A 16,004-nucleotide genomic window follows, 5' to 3' on the forward strand; every position below is an offset into this window, starting at 1 on the left:
CAGACCCTCTGGAGTGTTGCTCCCATCTGCTCTGGACGCGCCGTTGCTCAAGGCAAGTTTTGTTTCCTTTTGCTTTCTAAACATGTTGCAAAGTAGCTCCTTTCTCAATTTAGATAATCCACCTGTTTCTTTTGCTCCCAACAAATACAGCTCTTTCAGTTTCTGCACTGCAGATAATATTAATATGTTGGTAATAAATAATACATCAAAGCTGTATTTTAATAAATTGAGGGGACCAAATGCTAGTTCATAAAGATGCTATGGGCTTTTGAACTATTATTAATTGTGTGCAAAATATAAAGTTAGTTCATTGCTGATGCAGTTTAGATGGATTCCAGAGGTTTTCCACAAGTATTCAATTTAAAGCAGTTACACTGAAATAACATAAAATGAATATGTACTTTCAGCTTTAATTTTAACATTAACCATTTTCATACACAGGCTCAGAATTTCAGAGAGCAGATTCAACAAATTAAAACCATAATAAATCAAGTGTGTAGTTTTAATACTTTCTCAAGTCTGAAACCATGGGAATGACAGAAGAATTGGATTTCTGTGTTGTTGTTGTTTTCAGGTTTTTTGCTAATTTAAAAAAAAGGAAAAAACAGTCTATATTTTAGACACTTTTTGTTTGTTAGTTGGTCTTGGTGCCTTTTTTTGCCCATGCATAACACTGGCTTCACAGAATTTTAATGAGGATATTGTATGTTTCTTCTCCAGCTTTTACATTCCCTTTTCCCCTCGTCATACTTCAGGTTGATCACTTATCCAAATAATGGTGGTCAAGCATTGCTCTAAATGTTTTTGGGTGTTTGTGGCAAATCTTTTTTTCCCTTTCTGATCTCGAGACTTGTTTTGCACCTTGTGGTGAGCCCTCTGTTTTTGCCCTTTTGAAGTCTTCTCTTTTGTGGCAAGTCTTGGGTTATAAGACTCCTCTTTCCTGGAGAGAATTCTTCACATGACTGGAGGGGAATTTATCTATAGCATGGAAATGACTCTATCACCACTGATGTCTTCCCTGGATGTAGGGTCACTTATGTGGTGTGTGCGTGTATCTGTGTGTGTTTTTGCTCTGTGCTAATGTTCCTGCTGTCTCCCTAATGGTTATATATTGTTTTGCAGCCCAAGGCCTGTCTTACTCACCACTTCACCTCTTTGACCACATGTTAGTGTGAAGGGGTTTAAATAACATGTGATGTCTGTGTTTCTTTATAAAATTCTGTTTAAGATCAGTCAAAAAGAAGCTGCAAATATTCAAACTTAAGGTTAGCAGTCGCTAGAGCTTTTACTACAGTTATATAGATTACCTTTTGTGCTACTTCTGTGAAATGTTGCATGTTTTACTAACCACTTCAAAGCAATAAATGATTTTTTTTCTTGCTGACTCTAGGATACCTGAAGGGGGGTGAAACACTTCGGCTACTCCACAGCCATAGTGACGCATGTCTGACTGTTCCCTCTACAGAGCATGGAGAGGAGCTTCAAAGGTTAGTCGAAAAGACCAGTCTCCTCCCAAGTCAGCTCGCAGAAACGTCCTTTACTCCTCTGACTATGTCTGTTTTCTTAATCTAGGATAATGCATTATGAGCTTGGATCAGTCTCCGGTCATGCCCGGTCTCTCTGGAGGCTGGAGATTCTGCGAGTTGTGTAAGTGTACAGGGAATGTGGCGTCCGCTCACTTTGAGTATCAATAAATATGTTGCTTTTAAGCGCTATTCTATTCGAGCTCTGTAGTTCTAATGTTGTTACTAGAAAATACCAGTTTAAAGACAGGTAATGTTGTACGTATTGCACCAGGTCACCACCAGCCACAGAATTTCTGTTTTTGCCTGAAAGAGTGTGCACAATTGCTAGAGTCATACTTGATGTCATTGGCCCAGAACTTAGTTTCCCATGTCCCCTGCATGCTAATAGGGATTTTGACAGTTATGAGGAATAACTAAATGTTGTGGAGTGCTTGGTTTCCTCTCTTGATGTTTTCCAGTTGGAGTGGTAGGCATACATGCTGGGGCCAGCCATTTAGACTGTGCCACGTTACTACTGGAAGATACCTGGGTCTCACAGAGGAGAAAGGTCTGCAGCTGGTTGATCGGGACAAAGCTGACATCAATACAACCTCCTTCTGCTTTCGATCATCAAAGGTGAGGGGGGATATGAGAAATACACTGGACATTTCAGTGGTGTTCTGAGTCTTTAGAGATATAGACTGTAATGTCATTTGTTTGAGTTTTTTTGTGTTTATTAAAAGAGAAAAGTTAGAAAAATAAGAATATTTAATGCCTTTTTTTGTGTTTAGGAGAAGCTTGACACCAACACAAAGACTGATGTTGATGGGATGGGAATCCCAGAGATCAAATATGGAGATTCCATTTGTTTTCTTCAACATGTAGCCTCTGGGCTCTGGCTAACATACCAAGCTGCTGATGCCAAGTCCCATATGGGTGGAGCTCAGCGAAAGGTGAACTTGTATACTCAGTATTACTATAATAAGACAATAACTGGCAGTTAACCAACAGTGTTGGACTAAAGAATCTGGCAAAAGAATCTGTTGGATATAATTGCAAATGATGTGTTTTCAGGCAATTTTGCACAGTGAAGGGCATATGGACGACGGGCTGACACTGTCTCGTTCTCAGAGGGAAGAATCTCATACTGCCAGACTAATACGGAGTGCTGTTCTCCTCTTCACTCGCTTTGTAAGGTACAGGATGCTGGATTAAGACCTTCAGTCATTTGTGAATAACTTAGCGACAGTTTTTTATAGCTGCAGTGCTGGCTTAATGCTAAATGTCACACTACATGTCCGACTGAGCGTGGGTTTACAGCATTCGCTTTGAAGATATGTTTATGATATATACATACAATCAGAAGACCAGTGATGTTATCGTCTTGGCATTGTGGCTCTGATAGGACCTCCCCGCCCTCGTGTATGCGCACATGAAAAGCTGGAGGTGGGAAGAGCAGCAGCAAGACCCTCCAGAACTAAACAAAGCAGTCAACTCAGATACAGCGTCAAGGAAGGAGCTGGGCAGATTCAAGAAGCTTAAATAGCATGCCCTCTATGACACAACAAGTTAGCTGTGTAGATGGGTATCAGCTGATGTGGGCTGACACTGAGATCAGATGATCTGCAATGATTGCAGCTAAGCTTGACTTTGTGGGCTGCTGGAACTAATGCTTTGCTCTGTTTTTTACCTTATCTGATAATTTTGAATTGCCATGTCATAATTACAAGAAATCTGGAGGATGAGAATACTTGGGGCTCAGATACTGTCTGTCTGTCTCACATTTGGCTTTTTAAATTTTGAGTCTTTTATTTGTAAAAAATAAAATAAATTCATAGGCTAGTATAACACCTTCTGTCTTTACTCCATCGATCGAGAATAAAACAAGTTTGGCTGGTGATAGTAGCAGCAATTATAATACAAGACAATTTGGCAGACTTGTAGGTAGAGTCTAAAAACAAACTTTTTTTTTTTCTTTAGGAAACTTGATGGTTTTAACCAAGAGGTAAATATCCCCTCTGTCAGCCTGCCAGTGGAGACAGTGACACGCAGTCTGCAGGATCTGATCATCTATTTCCAGCCTCCACTGGAGGGGCTAGGCCATGAAGCTAAACAGAACAGCATGGCGGCGCTAAAGAATCGACAGAACATGTTTCAAAAAGAGGTAAATCGATAAGTGTGAATGAGTCCTACATGTGCTATGCCTCACGCTTCCCTAACTGTGCCTCCCTTTCTTCTCAGGGTGTGATAGATTTGGTCTTAGATTGTATTGACCGTCTACACCAGTATAGTAGTGCTTCTCATTTTGCTGAGGCTGTTCAGAGTGACACAGGAGAGGAGTGGGAGACCATCGTCAACCATTTCTATGAGCTGTTGGGTGAGAGTAGTATAGATGGCACCATACTTATTTTTTGAAGATACCACAAATATCTCCTAATCTGTTAAGGTTCCTCTTATTATCTTATCGTCTGTTAATATTTTTGTTAATATTTTTTGTTTTTTTTGTTTTTTTCCTCTTAAGCTGCTCTGCTCCGGGGAAACCGTGCAAATTGTGCTAATTTCTCGGGTTCGCTGGACTGGCTGATTAGCAGGCTAGAACGGCAGGAGGCCTCTTCTGGTTGGTTGGATTTGCTTTATGTTTTCTTCATCAGCCATTGTGGATTGAAATTTTACAGTATATATTTATATTATATTTGACATTGGTTATCGTGTGTTGTCTGGGATTTATACCTAATAGTATAGAAGCACAGAGGTAAATGCAGGTTATCATCCACACAATAACGGGCAGTTATATTTACAGGAGTCCTGGAAGTTCTTCACTGCGTCCTTGTGGAAAGCCCTGAAGCTCTCAATGCCATCAAGGAACAACACATTCAGTCTGTCATCTCATTTCTGGACAAGCTTGGATGCAACCACAGGGTAGTGTTTAGAAGGCTTTTGTGTGTATTCAATATAAAAATAAGATTGAAGTAAAGTGCATGGATAATAAGTGATGTCGAATGGCCAGTAATTTCATTATTAAGCTTTTTGGCTACAGTGGCATGTCTGCATTAATTAAAAATAAATACAAAAAGTCCTTTGTTATTATCCTAATTTTCTCTCAGAATTTGTCATTATGGGGCTTAAGCAAATTCCACATTTCTCACCAGTCTAGTAACATAGACATAGTGTTTCACTTTTAACAGCTATAATAACAGTTTCCAATCTGTTTCCTGATGTCGGATCATTTCCATTTGCTTATTGAGCTATTGCCACATGAAGAGCTGACAGGTTGTGTTCCAGGTGCTGGAGGTGCTTTGTTCTCTGTGTGTGTGCCATGGTGTGGCGGTGCGGTCCAATCAGAACCTCATCTGTGACAGTCTGCTGCCAGACAGAGATTTGCTACTCCAAACACGTCTCGTTAATCAGGTCACCAGGTAATTTTATAATCTGGTTTCCAAACAGGACCGCTTTTTGTTTTTGTGTTTTTGCCATTCCACTCATCCTTTTTACTTTGAAGTTTTCTGAATTTCTCTACATTCAGACAGAACTCTGATTTTGGATTATTGTTTTTTACTACACATAAAAATCAGATGCAAAGTAGCACAAAGAACAATATATTAAGTAGGTAGCTTTTACGGTTCTGTGCAAAAGTCTAAAGCCACCCCTCATTTCTTTATATTTTGCAATATACAGCAATTTCTCCCCAGGGTTTCCAGAGGTCTTTCAAAGTATATCTTTGGAAATTGGCTGCTTTTTCATTCATTTTCAGTCCAGTTGTTTAACCTAACCCTGCAAAAGCACCTGGATAGAAAAACCCACTGTGAAACAGAACAGAAACAGAACCCAGACCTTGGCATTATTGAAGCAGTGAGGGATCACCTCAACAGAGAACAGAACAAAAAGCATCCAGCATCCAAAGAAGGGCTTTGAATGTCCTTTAAGAAGCCTGGAGAGCTGTTCCTGAAGACTACGTAAAGAAATTATAAGAAAGTTGCATTAAAGAGTTCAGGCTACACTGAAGAATGCTGACATTCAAGCTCGTTAGAAGTATACAAACATTTTGCCTTGCATACTTTATATCCATGTATGTTTGCAGATGTTTTAATATATCAGTGCACTTATTTTTCCATTATTTTAAAGTGAAATAAATATGAAATAATGGGAGGGTGGCCGTATTTATGTTTGGCAAATAACTCAATAGGGGTTTCTTTCCCTGACTCTTCTCATGCTCGCACATGCATTTGTTTAGCTGAGTGTTATTTGTCAACTGTGGCGCTCCCACGGGCCTTGATATTCTTGTTTTTCATCTGTAAAGATGTCACATCCTTGATACTAGAAATATTTCAGATTTTTCTATAGCGTGACATTCGTTTTTTTTTTTTTGTTTTTTTTCTCTTTTGGATTTAATTAAATACTTTCTTTTTTCCTCCAGTGTCATCTCTTCAATTGCTGCATCATTTTTTTAATTTTACATCTGAATAGATCGGAACAATAATGTTGATGTCAGAGCTTAGATGTCTTTGTCTCACCCTCGTCTCGTGAGAGTTTGGAAAGATTACCTTAAGCCCGAGGTGGTATGACTCAACGGAGGCATTTTTTAGCCAGTTTCATCATAGTCCATGCTCTTCTTCTGTCTCTCAATATTTTGACCTGCTGTGCCAATCTGATCTTGTAGGCAGTTTCCATTTCCCTTTTCCTTTGAGCAAGTTTTTTTCTGCCCAATCTGCCCTTTCTCTGTAAGCAGCTGCCTTCTTTTATCATGCTTTTTTTTTCCCCATCAGCAGCCCATTTCATTCCTCAGGCTTTATAGCTTATTTTGTTTCATATTCTTCACACCTGCTCAGTCCATGCCCCAGCTCTCCTTTCCTCCTAAAGCAATTTCTCATTCTATCACTTCTTGTTCCAATAAATGCTTCATTAGTACATCTGCTTTCATTCTGATTTCCTTTATCTCATCAATTTTCTTTCTTCTCTCCCTCACCTACCACAGTGTGACAGTTCTTCCAGATGCTCTCTTCTTTTTACATTATTGCCTTTAATCTATTCTTTCCATGCATTTTATCTAGCCTCAATCCAGCCTTTTATGAGTAAAACTAAAAACATGTATACTAGCTGGTATTTCAAATGCTGATTAAGTTTTTATTTACACAATAAAAGTGGCTTACTGACTTCAGTGCACTGCTTTTTTAATGGTTGGGTGCTTGGGAGTCCCATTCATAATTAAATTTCATTTGCTGGATTTACTGATTTGACATGAATCTAAATTTAAGTCCAAAGTTTAATCAGCTGAACTTTGGAGTTGTTGGAACTGCAAACCTAATTTAAAAAAAAAAAAACTTGGGACACTGTGTAAATTGTTAATGAAAACATAATGCAGTGATTTGAAATCTCAGATCAATAGAGCATGTTTTCTAGGTTCTATTTACAGTAAAACACAGGAAACATTTCAGATGTTTAAACTGGAAAAGTTTACCAGTTTTAGAAAAGTTCATTTTGAATTTGTTGGCAACACATCAACATATCAAAAAAGGATATGTTTACTACTAAGTACCGCCTTCTCTTCTTTTAACAATAGTCAATAAACATCTGAGGGGGGGCCTGAGGAGACCAGATGCTGGATATTTTGGATGAGGAATGTTGTCCCATGCTTGTTTCATGTACAATTCCAGCTGGTCAGCAGTCCTGGATAGACTTACTTTTGTTTCAACGAGGACTAAATCTCTCCAGTGATGGTGCCGTGTTGCTGCAGCATATGTAGTATGTGGCTTAGCGTTGTCTTGCTGAAATATCCACGTCACAATTATGCCTGTTATGGTGCAATGCAGCTGAAGAGCACAGCCATCCAATGTTGAGTTTTCGCTTTGTTCTTTGTGCTTAGAGAGTCTTTTGATAATGTTATGTACTGTAGATGATGGGATATTCTAAATCTTCACAATTTTATTTTGAAGAACATTATTCTGAAATTGTTCCAGAATTTGTAGATACAATTTTTGGCTACTGAGAAACTGATGCTCTTTTTATGCCCACTCGTTTTACTTACCTGTTTCCAACAAACTTAATTAGTTGCAAAATATTTCTTCAGCTGTTTCTTTTAAGTCTTGTTTACTTTTCCAGCCTTTTGTTGTCCCGTACCAACCTTTCTGACATGTTTTGCTGCCATCAAATTCAAAATGAGCTAATATTTTTCATGAAATAGTAAAATGTCTCAGTTTAAACATTTGTTTCCCATGCTCTATAGTGAATAAAATCTGGGTTTATGACACATGCATATCGTTGCATCCTATTTTTACTTACATTTCACACAGTGTTTTATGTCATAAACAATTTCTGGCTGAGAGCACAAACTTAACGTTCACAAAGTTGGACTCTCTCCAAGTTAACTTGTAATTACAGACTATCAGCAGCACTTAAAAGTAAAAGCCCACTACCTGAATGTTTCAAACACTGAGCTTTGCTAATTAAGAGTGTCACAGCTTAAAAATGAGTTGTATGGGTGCACCATGTATCTAATTAAGTTGTCATATCAACGCAGAATGAATTTCACTTTTATTTGCGAGCAGACTACTCATATGCATTGTAAATGATTTCAAAATTAATTTATGATCACACCAAATACACTAAAATCTTAAAAGATGAGTTGACTGAAATTTCTCTGTCTTTTTTTGCCTTTTTTGCCACATTTCTCTGCATATTACAACAACAGCATGAGGCCAAACATCTTCCTAGCTATGGGAGAAGATTCATCCCAGTATCGCAGGTGGTACTACGAGCTGGTTGTGGATCACGTCAAACCCTTTCTCACATCTGAGCCCACACACCTGCGTGTCGGCTGGGCTTGCATGAAAGGCTACCAGCCCAGGCCGACAGGCGGCGAGGGCTGGGGGGGGAATGGAGTGGGAGATGACCTCTGCTCGTATGGCTTTGATGGACTTCACCTCTGGTCAGGTGAGGATGAGCTCAAACGGCTGATAAACAGCTTGGTCTGTTTAACATTATTGTATAACACTGATCACAAGAGTTTACAGGATGAGTAAACTCCACATACTCCAAAGACAAATATCAGAGTCTGTAGCTGTTACAAACATGATAACAAGTCAGTTTGAAAAACTTAGCACATTACTTTAGTGCCACAAAAGCTACACATGGGAGGATTACCATGGCAATTAAAGCACAAAATGCATTATAATAGATCATTTTTAATTTCCTTGTTCAGAATAATTGAAATGTCTGTAGTTAGTGCAATAAAAGCTGTGACTGCAATTGCTGAGCGTCACTTAATTATCCACAGAGAACAATTAACATATTACTTTTTTCTTTCAAGTTTAACGTGGACAGAAAAGAGAGAGAGCAGTGGAGGCAATTACAATCTCAGTTTTCAGTAGTGATGATTGCACTTCATCAAAAAAATAAAAACAAAAAACAAACCTCTGTATTTTGATAAAGATTTGCTTGTGCAGCACAGACATCTCGTGTAAAACATGAAACGTGTCAACATTTTCTGGCTCGTTGCACTTTATTCTTATTTAGTGTGGACAGCAGTAGATTATCATTGATGTTTCTAATTATCAGGAATGGCTTTGCTGTGAGGCGTGTTCCTAAAGTGCCTTAATCTTTACAATATGTTTTACATTTATGAAACATTCATTTGATTTGACTTTAGTTGTAGTGTTTCCATTTAATAAAGCACAAAGCACTTGAATTCTCATTTTAAGTTGTACAGAAACATTAAAAATGTAAATATGAAGACTAATGAGTGTGTCTCCTGAATCTTAGGCTGCGTGAGCCGGAAAGTCAGCTCCCCGTTCCCTCACCTACTAAAAGATGATGATGTCGTTAGCTGCTGCCTTGACCTCAGCATTCCCTGCATCTCATTCCGGGTCAATGGTCTACCTGTGCAGGGCATGTTTGAGAACTTCAATGCTAATGGACTTCTTTATCCTGTGGTCAGCTTCTCTGCTGGAGTAAAGTTAGTATCAACACTATTATTGTTTTTTTGGGTTGTTTTTTTTTTTTATGTTTTTTTTTTTTCAAGAAATCCACAAAACAATAAATTTTCTCTTCCTCTTTTCTTGGAAAACAAAACAAGAGTTCGTTTTCTGTTTGGGGGAAGGCATGGAGAGTTTCGCTTCCTGCCACCTCCAGGTTATGCTTCTTGCTCTGAAGCTCTTCTCCCAAAAGTCAGACTGAAGGTACAGCTGTGTCAGGAATACATTTTGGATCATGGTGAAGGGAAACAAGAGCTTATTGGCCCCTTAGTGCCTGTCACTCCAGTTACCTTCACTCCGACAACAATAGATATCAGCAAGGTAAATCTTGTTTTACAAAGATGAAATGTTTGTATACTTAAAGTCTTTATAACTAATTTGTAGAGAATCATTTGCTCAGAGAAATGACACCATCTCAGAGTAGTTTAGCTACTTATGCAGTACTTTTACCCTACAGGTGGTATTGCCTCCACAACTTGAGGACATTCGAGAAAAAATGGCTGAGAATATCCACGAGCTCTGGGTAATGGACAAGATTGATCTCGGATGGACACATGGACCAGTAAGAAAAGACACAAAATGTATAATTTTATAAAATTGCATAACTGATATGCAGTATTGTATAAAAGTCTTGATCCACCCCTCATTTCTTCATATATTTAAAGAGGAAAAGGAAAAATAAATGCACTGATTTATTGAAACATACAGATATCCATGGAGTGAAGTATGTAAGGCAAACAGAGTAAGTTTTAATAAGCTTGAAAATCAGTATTTGGTGTGACGACCTTTATTCTTCAACACAGCCTAAATTCTGTTTGGCAAGCTCTCTTGTAATTACTTTAAGTAGTCTTTAGGAAAAGTTATCCAGGCTTCTTGAAGGACATTCAACGCTCTACTTTGGATGTTGGCTGCCTTTTGTTCCTTTCTCGGCTATGATTATTGATGCCGGATGCCTAGGCTCCTGGGAGGCCAGTCCATGACTGCACTGGGAGTGTGTTTGGCATCACTGTCGTGCTGAAAGATGGTATTGTATGGTGGATCAAAACCTGATGGCACTCATCTGCGTTCATAATTCCATCAGTTTTCACAAGATCCCTAACACCACTAGCTGAAATGCAGACCCAAAATGTAACAGTTTCACACTTACTGTTGTACCTTCTCCATATATACACTGATGATTATTTGAACCAAATAGCAAACGAAACAAACGAAACACAAGGAGCCAGAAACCAAAACACAGGGAACAAAAGTCCAAAACATAACAAAACAACAGCACTGACCGCGAAGCCAGCGACCGTGACGGAGCAAGTCCGGAGGCCGGCCGCGCGGAAGGCAGCACACCCTGGAAAGCAGCATAGAACGACACCGTTAAGGAGGGCATCCACGATGCTGGGTCCATGTTCTGATCGCGATCTTCTGTTATGGCAGGGCTGTGTGCATGCAGGAGTGGTGGCATCCTAACAAAATTTGGATTCATTACTCCATAAAACCTGCTGTCAGTGATTTTCTGTCCATTTCTTGTGCAATTTGGCATTCCTCGGGCTTTTCCCCACATTTTCCTTCCTTAACAATAGCTTCTTGACAGCTGCTGAGAGCATTTCTGATGAGGCTTCAGCAAACAGCAGATGGATCACCTGAAGGACATGACATCTTCTGTAGATTTTTTTTTTTTAAGCTTGCCAATCTTTCTTGACCCTTCACTTGTCCAGTTTCCTCAATTTATGGGCACATTGCACATCATGCCTAGATATGCCAAATTTTCAACTAATAGCTCTTTAGGAATCATCTTGTTGATGCAGAAAATACTATTTTATACCTGTCAGCCTGTGTTATCTTTGGCATTTGTCAGCTAAAGAAATCTGAGCAAATGATGTGTTTTTGTGACCGGCTGCTAGTAACAAAGTATCTAAAATTTCAATTTAAAATTGCTCAGCTTTCTGTTATGTGTTGCCACAACACTGGTTTATCTTTTGAGTTTGGTGCTTTCTTATGGTTGAATAAATCATCGGTCAGTTTGAAGTGTCTTAAACAAGCAAGCAAAAAAAGAACATTTCTGTTAAAATGGTCAGGTACAAAGACTGTAATGCTGTTAGCTAATTTGTTTCCAAAGAAAGACTCCTTTGAAGCAAAACGTAAGGAAATGAGTCTCAATGACACTCTAATGAATCATCATTATGATTACTTTTTAAGAAATCCACATGGTTTTTGCTTGCCTTGCAAAATAACGTCTCTCTCAAACAGGTGAGGGATGAAGGTAAGAGACATGATCCTTGTCTGGTGGAGTTCTCCAAGTTGCCAGAGCATGAGAGAAACCAGAACCTTCAGATGGCACAGGACACACTCAGGTGAGCTCTGTTCTGTTTCATACAATAATAATAATAATAATGATGCAGCACGGTGGTTAGCACTGTTGCCGCACAGCAAGAAGGTCCTGAGTTCAATTCCACCGTCAGGCCAGGGTCTTTCTGTGTGGAGTTTGCATGTTCTCCCTGTGTTTGTGTGGGTTCCCTCTGGGTACTCTGGCTTCGTCCCACCATCCAAAGACGTCCAGTTTGTGGGGATAGGTTAATCGATTAATCCAAATTGCCACTAGGTGTGAATGTGGGAGTGAATGTGAGCGCGAATGGTTGTCTGTCTCTGTGTGTTAGCCCTGTGACAGACTGGCGACCGGTCCAGGGTCTACCCCGCCTTTCGCCCTATGACAGCTGGGATAGGCTCCAGCACCCCCCGCGACCCTGAAAAGGATAAGCGGAAGCGAATGGATGGATGATAATAATAATAATAATAAAAACCCAGTGTGCTTGATTATTATTTTCATTTAATTTTTATTTATTTATTGGAACGATTTTTATAAAAAAAAAAAGATTGTGACAGACCTTGTGCTTTTCAAATCTAATATTTAGTAATTAGTAAGTAGTGTCTGCTGCAGTAGTGAATTTTCAAAGTTTTATTCTTCATTGGAGGACCCTGCTGGCACTTGGTTTCCACATCGGATTGATGGATGATCATGCTGAGAAACACATGAAATACATGAGACTTCCTGTCAAGTAAGTGAAAATCCACTAAAAAAACAAAAATCCACTATGCAAGATTTATGCATATATCCTTTTTCTTATCTGCTTATCCAGTTTAGGGTCATGGGGTTGCTGGAGCCTATCCAAGCATAATGTAATATCATGTTTGATTTAATTTAGTCTGGTTCAGCTGTGAGTTGCATCATGTCTAAATTAAAGTAGCAGAAAAAGATAAGGACCATCTTATGGTGGTAATGGTAACTCATTTTATGAGGCTACAATAAAGAGAGGATACACAACTGCAGTTCATATTCATTTGATCTCGTATGCTTGCACTAGGAGAACATCTCACTTCAATTTCAACACTCTCCTTTGAGCCATCCTTGCAAACAAATTCTTTTTAAAACTTACAGCTTATGTCAAAGAATAGTTTAACTGCGATAAAACAGTACAACAGCACAATGAACATCACAAACCACCGCCTACTGAACACACTCTTTTCAAACGCTAACTCAAGATGTTTGAAGTGTGTATTTGTCCTTTGCAGCCTTTAGTCATATGTTGGCTCCTTTAAATTCTCTGAGAATTTTTCTTCCCCCACTTTTTAAATGCAATTTTGTTTATTTATTTATTATTTATATTTCTTTAACGTTTATTGATGTTCTGCTTTATTTGTTTCGTGCGGTTCAAGCAGGGTGTAGGCCAGGAGGGAAAAAGTGAGCATTTTGTTTACTCAAGGCAGTTGAAAGTATTTTATACAGGAATGATACAAAAATACTGTTTAACATTCAGGAACTGTAACTGTGATCCTGTCACATCTCTGTCTTTTTTGCTTTGTTTTCTGTCTTAGGTATGAGCAGATGACTGGCTACAGGCCTGCTCCAGTAGACCTGAGCCAGGTGTCTCTGAGCTCAGACCACGAGGAAGCAGTTAACTTGCTGGCGGAGAATGAACACAACGTATGGGCCAGAGAGAGAATCAAACAGGGATGGACTTATGGAGCGCAACAGGTTTATGTTCTGTGCTGGATTACTTCAGTTTGTTTCATTTTACACAAAAGTACTTTTTCCAGAGTGTTAAAATAGTTATAATATACTTTATATAGATATTCACATAGTAGCAAAAGGTTATACCATGAGATAATTGTATAGCGTCAAACATAGTTGCCCTTCTTGCTCCTTGCGTCTGTACTTTTAGGATATAAAAGCAAAGCAGAGCCCTTACCTTCTGCCCTACAGCCTTCTTGATGAAAGAACTCGGAGAGTGGGAAGAGAGAGCGTCAGAGAGGCTGTCTGTACCCTGCTGGCATACGGCTACAGCCTGGAGCCCCTAAACCAGGAACACAGTATGTTTCAAAGATCTGTTATAAAACTGTAGCTTAGTGCACATCATATGTAAGGTAATCGGTGTAAGTTCAACTGCGATATATTAACAAAGTAGTAAACAAAGGTTTATTTGTATATTAATCATGCTGCAGTATTTGTCACCATTGTTTTCCCAGAGGGATTTTGTTCTACAACGCTTTTCCCAAAAACGAAACTTGGGGCGTTGTAGAAAATGTAAATAAACCTAGATTGCTAGGATTTGCAAATAATCTTTAGCACATATTTATGTAGAAAATAATCTAATGAATGTTAAACATGACAAATATATTTTTATTACATGTTTATTTATTTAGACATATGTGTAGATGTAGGGTTTTGATGATTAGTGGGGATTTTCTGCTGTCTCTTACATTGTATCCAGCATTCCAACTTTTTTGGAAATACGTTTATGGCAAATAACAATATGTTTCCTGTTTCTTGGCTTTACAGCTACATTATCAAAGCCATGTTTCTTCTCTGCTGAGAAATGCAGAGTGTTCAGACCAGATAAATCATATGCTGTGACCCAGGGGAAGTGGTATTTTGAATATGAAATACTGACAGCAGGGAATATGAGAGTGGGCTGGGCCCGACCAGGCTGTACCCCAGATAAAGAGCTTGGCTCAGATGACCAAGCATATGTCTTTGATGGATTTGAGGTGAGATATAATTAAATTTGACATTTCTTACTTTGACTACTGACCATTACAGTAGCTGAATGGGAATCGGCCCAAATTATAATGGCTTTGTTAATGCATATTTATTTATTTTCATCTTTTTTGAATTTACTTAACTAATAAACTTTAATTAACTGTTTTTTCTTGCTATATAACTATAACTGAGACTAGGTGACGTTTTAGAGAGCAGACAGAAGGAGATATGTAGGCACAGACAAGTATCTATTGAAAGAAACTGAAACATTAGTTACTTTTTTTGGACCTTCTAATGTCTGCATATTGTGTCACGTTAGTTGCATATCCTTGCAGTGACTCCTGACCTCATATTGTTGGTTGACCAACACAGAAGGTCTCAGTTACTCCAAAGCTGTGTTGATATGATTAATTAAGATCAAACAGTTCCAATTTTTAGTGATTTGTTTTCCATACGTATCATATTTTGGTACTAACATGTGGTATATGGATTATTAAAAAAATGTAGAGTTTTTAGATAACTCTTCAAATAGATAGCAGTAACCTCATGCAAAATATACTTTATGACATGTCTTGTATTGGCTCTTCTGGGTTGTTTTTTTTTTTGCCTTTGGCTTTTTGCACTTGTCTCTTTCCTTCTAACTCAATGTTGCTTTCAGGCTCAGTGGTACCATCAGGGTGGCGAGCCCCTGGGACGTCCATGGCTGAGAGGTGATGTGGTGGGTTGCTTGGTGGACATGGATGAATGCACCATGATGGTTACGCTCAATGGAGAGCTGCTGTTTAATGACAGAGGATCGGAGCTGACTGCCAAGGACTTTGATATTAGAGATGGTCTGTAAAAGTTTTTGGCTTTATACTTTCTGCTGCATTTTGATATAGCTTTACTATACCTTTATTTAAAAGTCTAATATCGGAAAACTATATTGCCACTTCCCGTGTCTTCCAGGCCTATTACCTGTGGTTAGTGTTGGGGTGAACCAGGTGGGGAGGCTGAATCTGGGACGCCAAGTAGGCTCTTTGCAATACTTTACTGTGTGTGGCCTGCAGGAGGGGTATAGACCTTTTGCCATCAACATGGCCAGAGACCCAGCTCTGTGGATGAGTTGGAAACAGCCGCAGTTTACCTCCATACTACCTGATGATCACTATTTACAGGTAAACTTACCATATATACAAGGTTTCCTTCACCCATCTACAGACCTTGATGACCTAGAGTTGCTAGTAGTGGTGATCAGTTAACACTGATCCTGAAAACCTTGCTCAAATCTTTTTCAAGGTTACAAGAGTCAGTGGCTCAGCAGATTCCTTATCCAGCCTGAGGGTCTCCCAGTGTATGCAACCGCACCATGGTGGAGAAAGTGAGATGGGCTATTATCGCCTCAGCATGTCTGTCGGATGTGCTGCTGTCCTCAGAAGCCCACCAGGGGGGGTGCTTCCTGTGGCCTCCAGTGCTCTCTCTCCAAGCTCAGGTTTATTGATGTTATATACAGTATGTTCAAGT

At 39.1% G+C, this 16,004-nt stretch overlaps 1 protein-coding gene across 1 annotated transcript in view; it reads left to right on the top strand.

The window, feature by feature from the left end:
• Positions 1–16,004, top strand: part of ryr2b (ryanodine receptor 2b (cardiac)) — an 82,750-nt gene that overhangs the window by 13,624 nt on the left and 53,122 nt on the right. The window contains exons 7-29 of the mRNA XM_085477372.1: positions 1–52; positions 1,391–1,487; positions 1,573–1,647; positions 1,985–2,141; positions 2,297–2,458; positions 2,580–2,701; positions 3,486–3,669; positions 3,747–3,882; positions 4,027–4,122; positions 4,306–4,424; positions 4,788–4,921; positions 8,191–8,432; positions 9,261–9,453; positions 9,574–9,793; positions 9,930–10,034; positions 11,714–11,817; positions 12,436–12,519; positions 13,337–13,496; positions 13,684–13,831; positions 14,301–14,509; positions 15,160–15,334; positions 15,450–15,658; positions 15,780–15,972. The exon at positions 1–52 is cut by the window's left edge and continues 72 nt beyond it. Coding sequence (XP_085333498.1) covers positions 1–52; positions 1,391–1,487; positions 1,573–1,647; positions 1,985–2,141; positions 2,297–2,458; positions 2,580–2,701; positions 3,486–3,669; positions 3,747–3,882; positions 4,027–4,122; positions 4,306–4,424; positions 4,788–4,921; positions 8,191–8,432; positions 9,261–9,453; positions 9,574–9,793; positions 9,930–10,034; positions 11,714–11,817; positions 12,436–12,519; positions 13,337–13,496; positions 13,684–13,831; positions 14,301–14,509; positions 15,160–15,334; positions 15,450–15,658; positions 15,780–15,972 — 3,376 coding nt within the window. The remainder of the gene's footprint in view (positions 53–1,390; positions 1,488–1,572; positions 1,648–1,984; positions 2,142–2,296; positions 2,459–2,579; positions 2,702–3,485; positions 3,670–3,746; positions 3,883–4,026; positions 4,123–4,305; positions 4,425–4,787; positions 4,922–8,190; positions 8,433–9,260; positions 9,454–9,573; positions 9,794–9,929; positions 10,035–11,713; positions 11,818–12,435; positions 12,520–13,336; positions 13,497–13,683; positions 13,832–14,300; positions 14,510–15,159; positions 15,335–15,449; positions 15,659–15,779; positions 15,973–16,004) is intronic.

The sequence above is a fragment of the Copadichromis virginalis genome, linkage group LG13, assembly GCF_057382275.1.
Source record: "Copadichromis virginalis isolate Kocher_CV1m ecotype Utaka linkage group LG13, C_Virginalis_male_GT1.1, whole genome shotgun sequence".
NCBI classification, from domain to species: Eukaryota; Metazoa; Chordata; class Actinopteri; order Cichliformes; family Cichlidae; genus Copadichromis; species Copadichromis virginalis.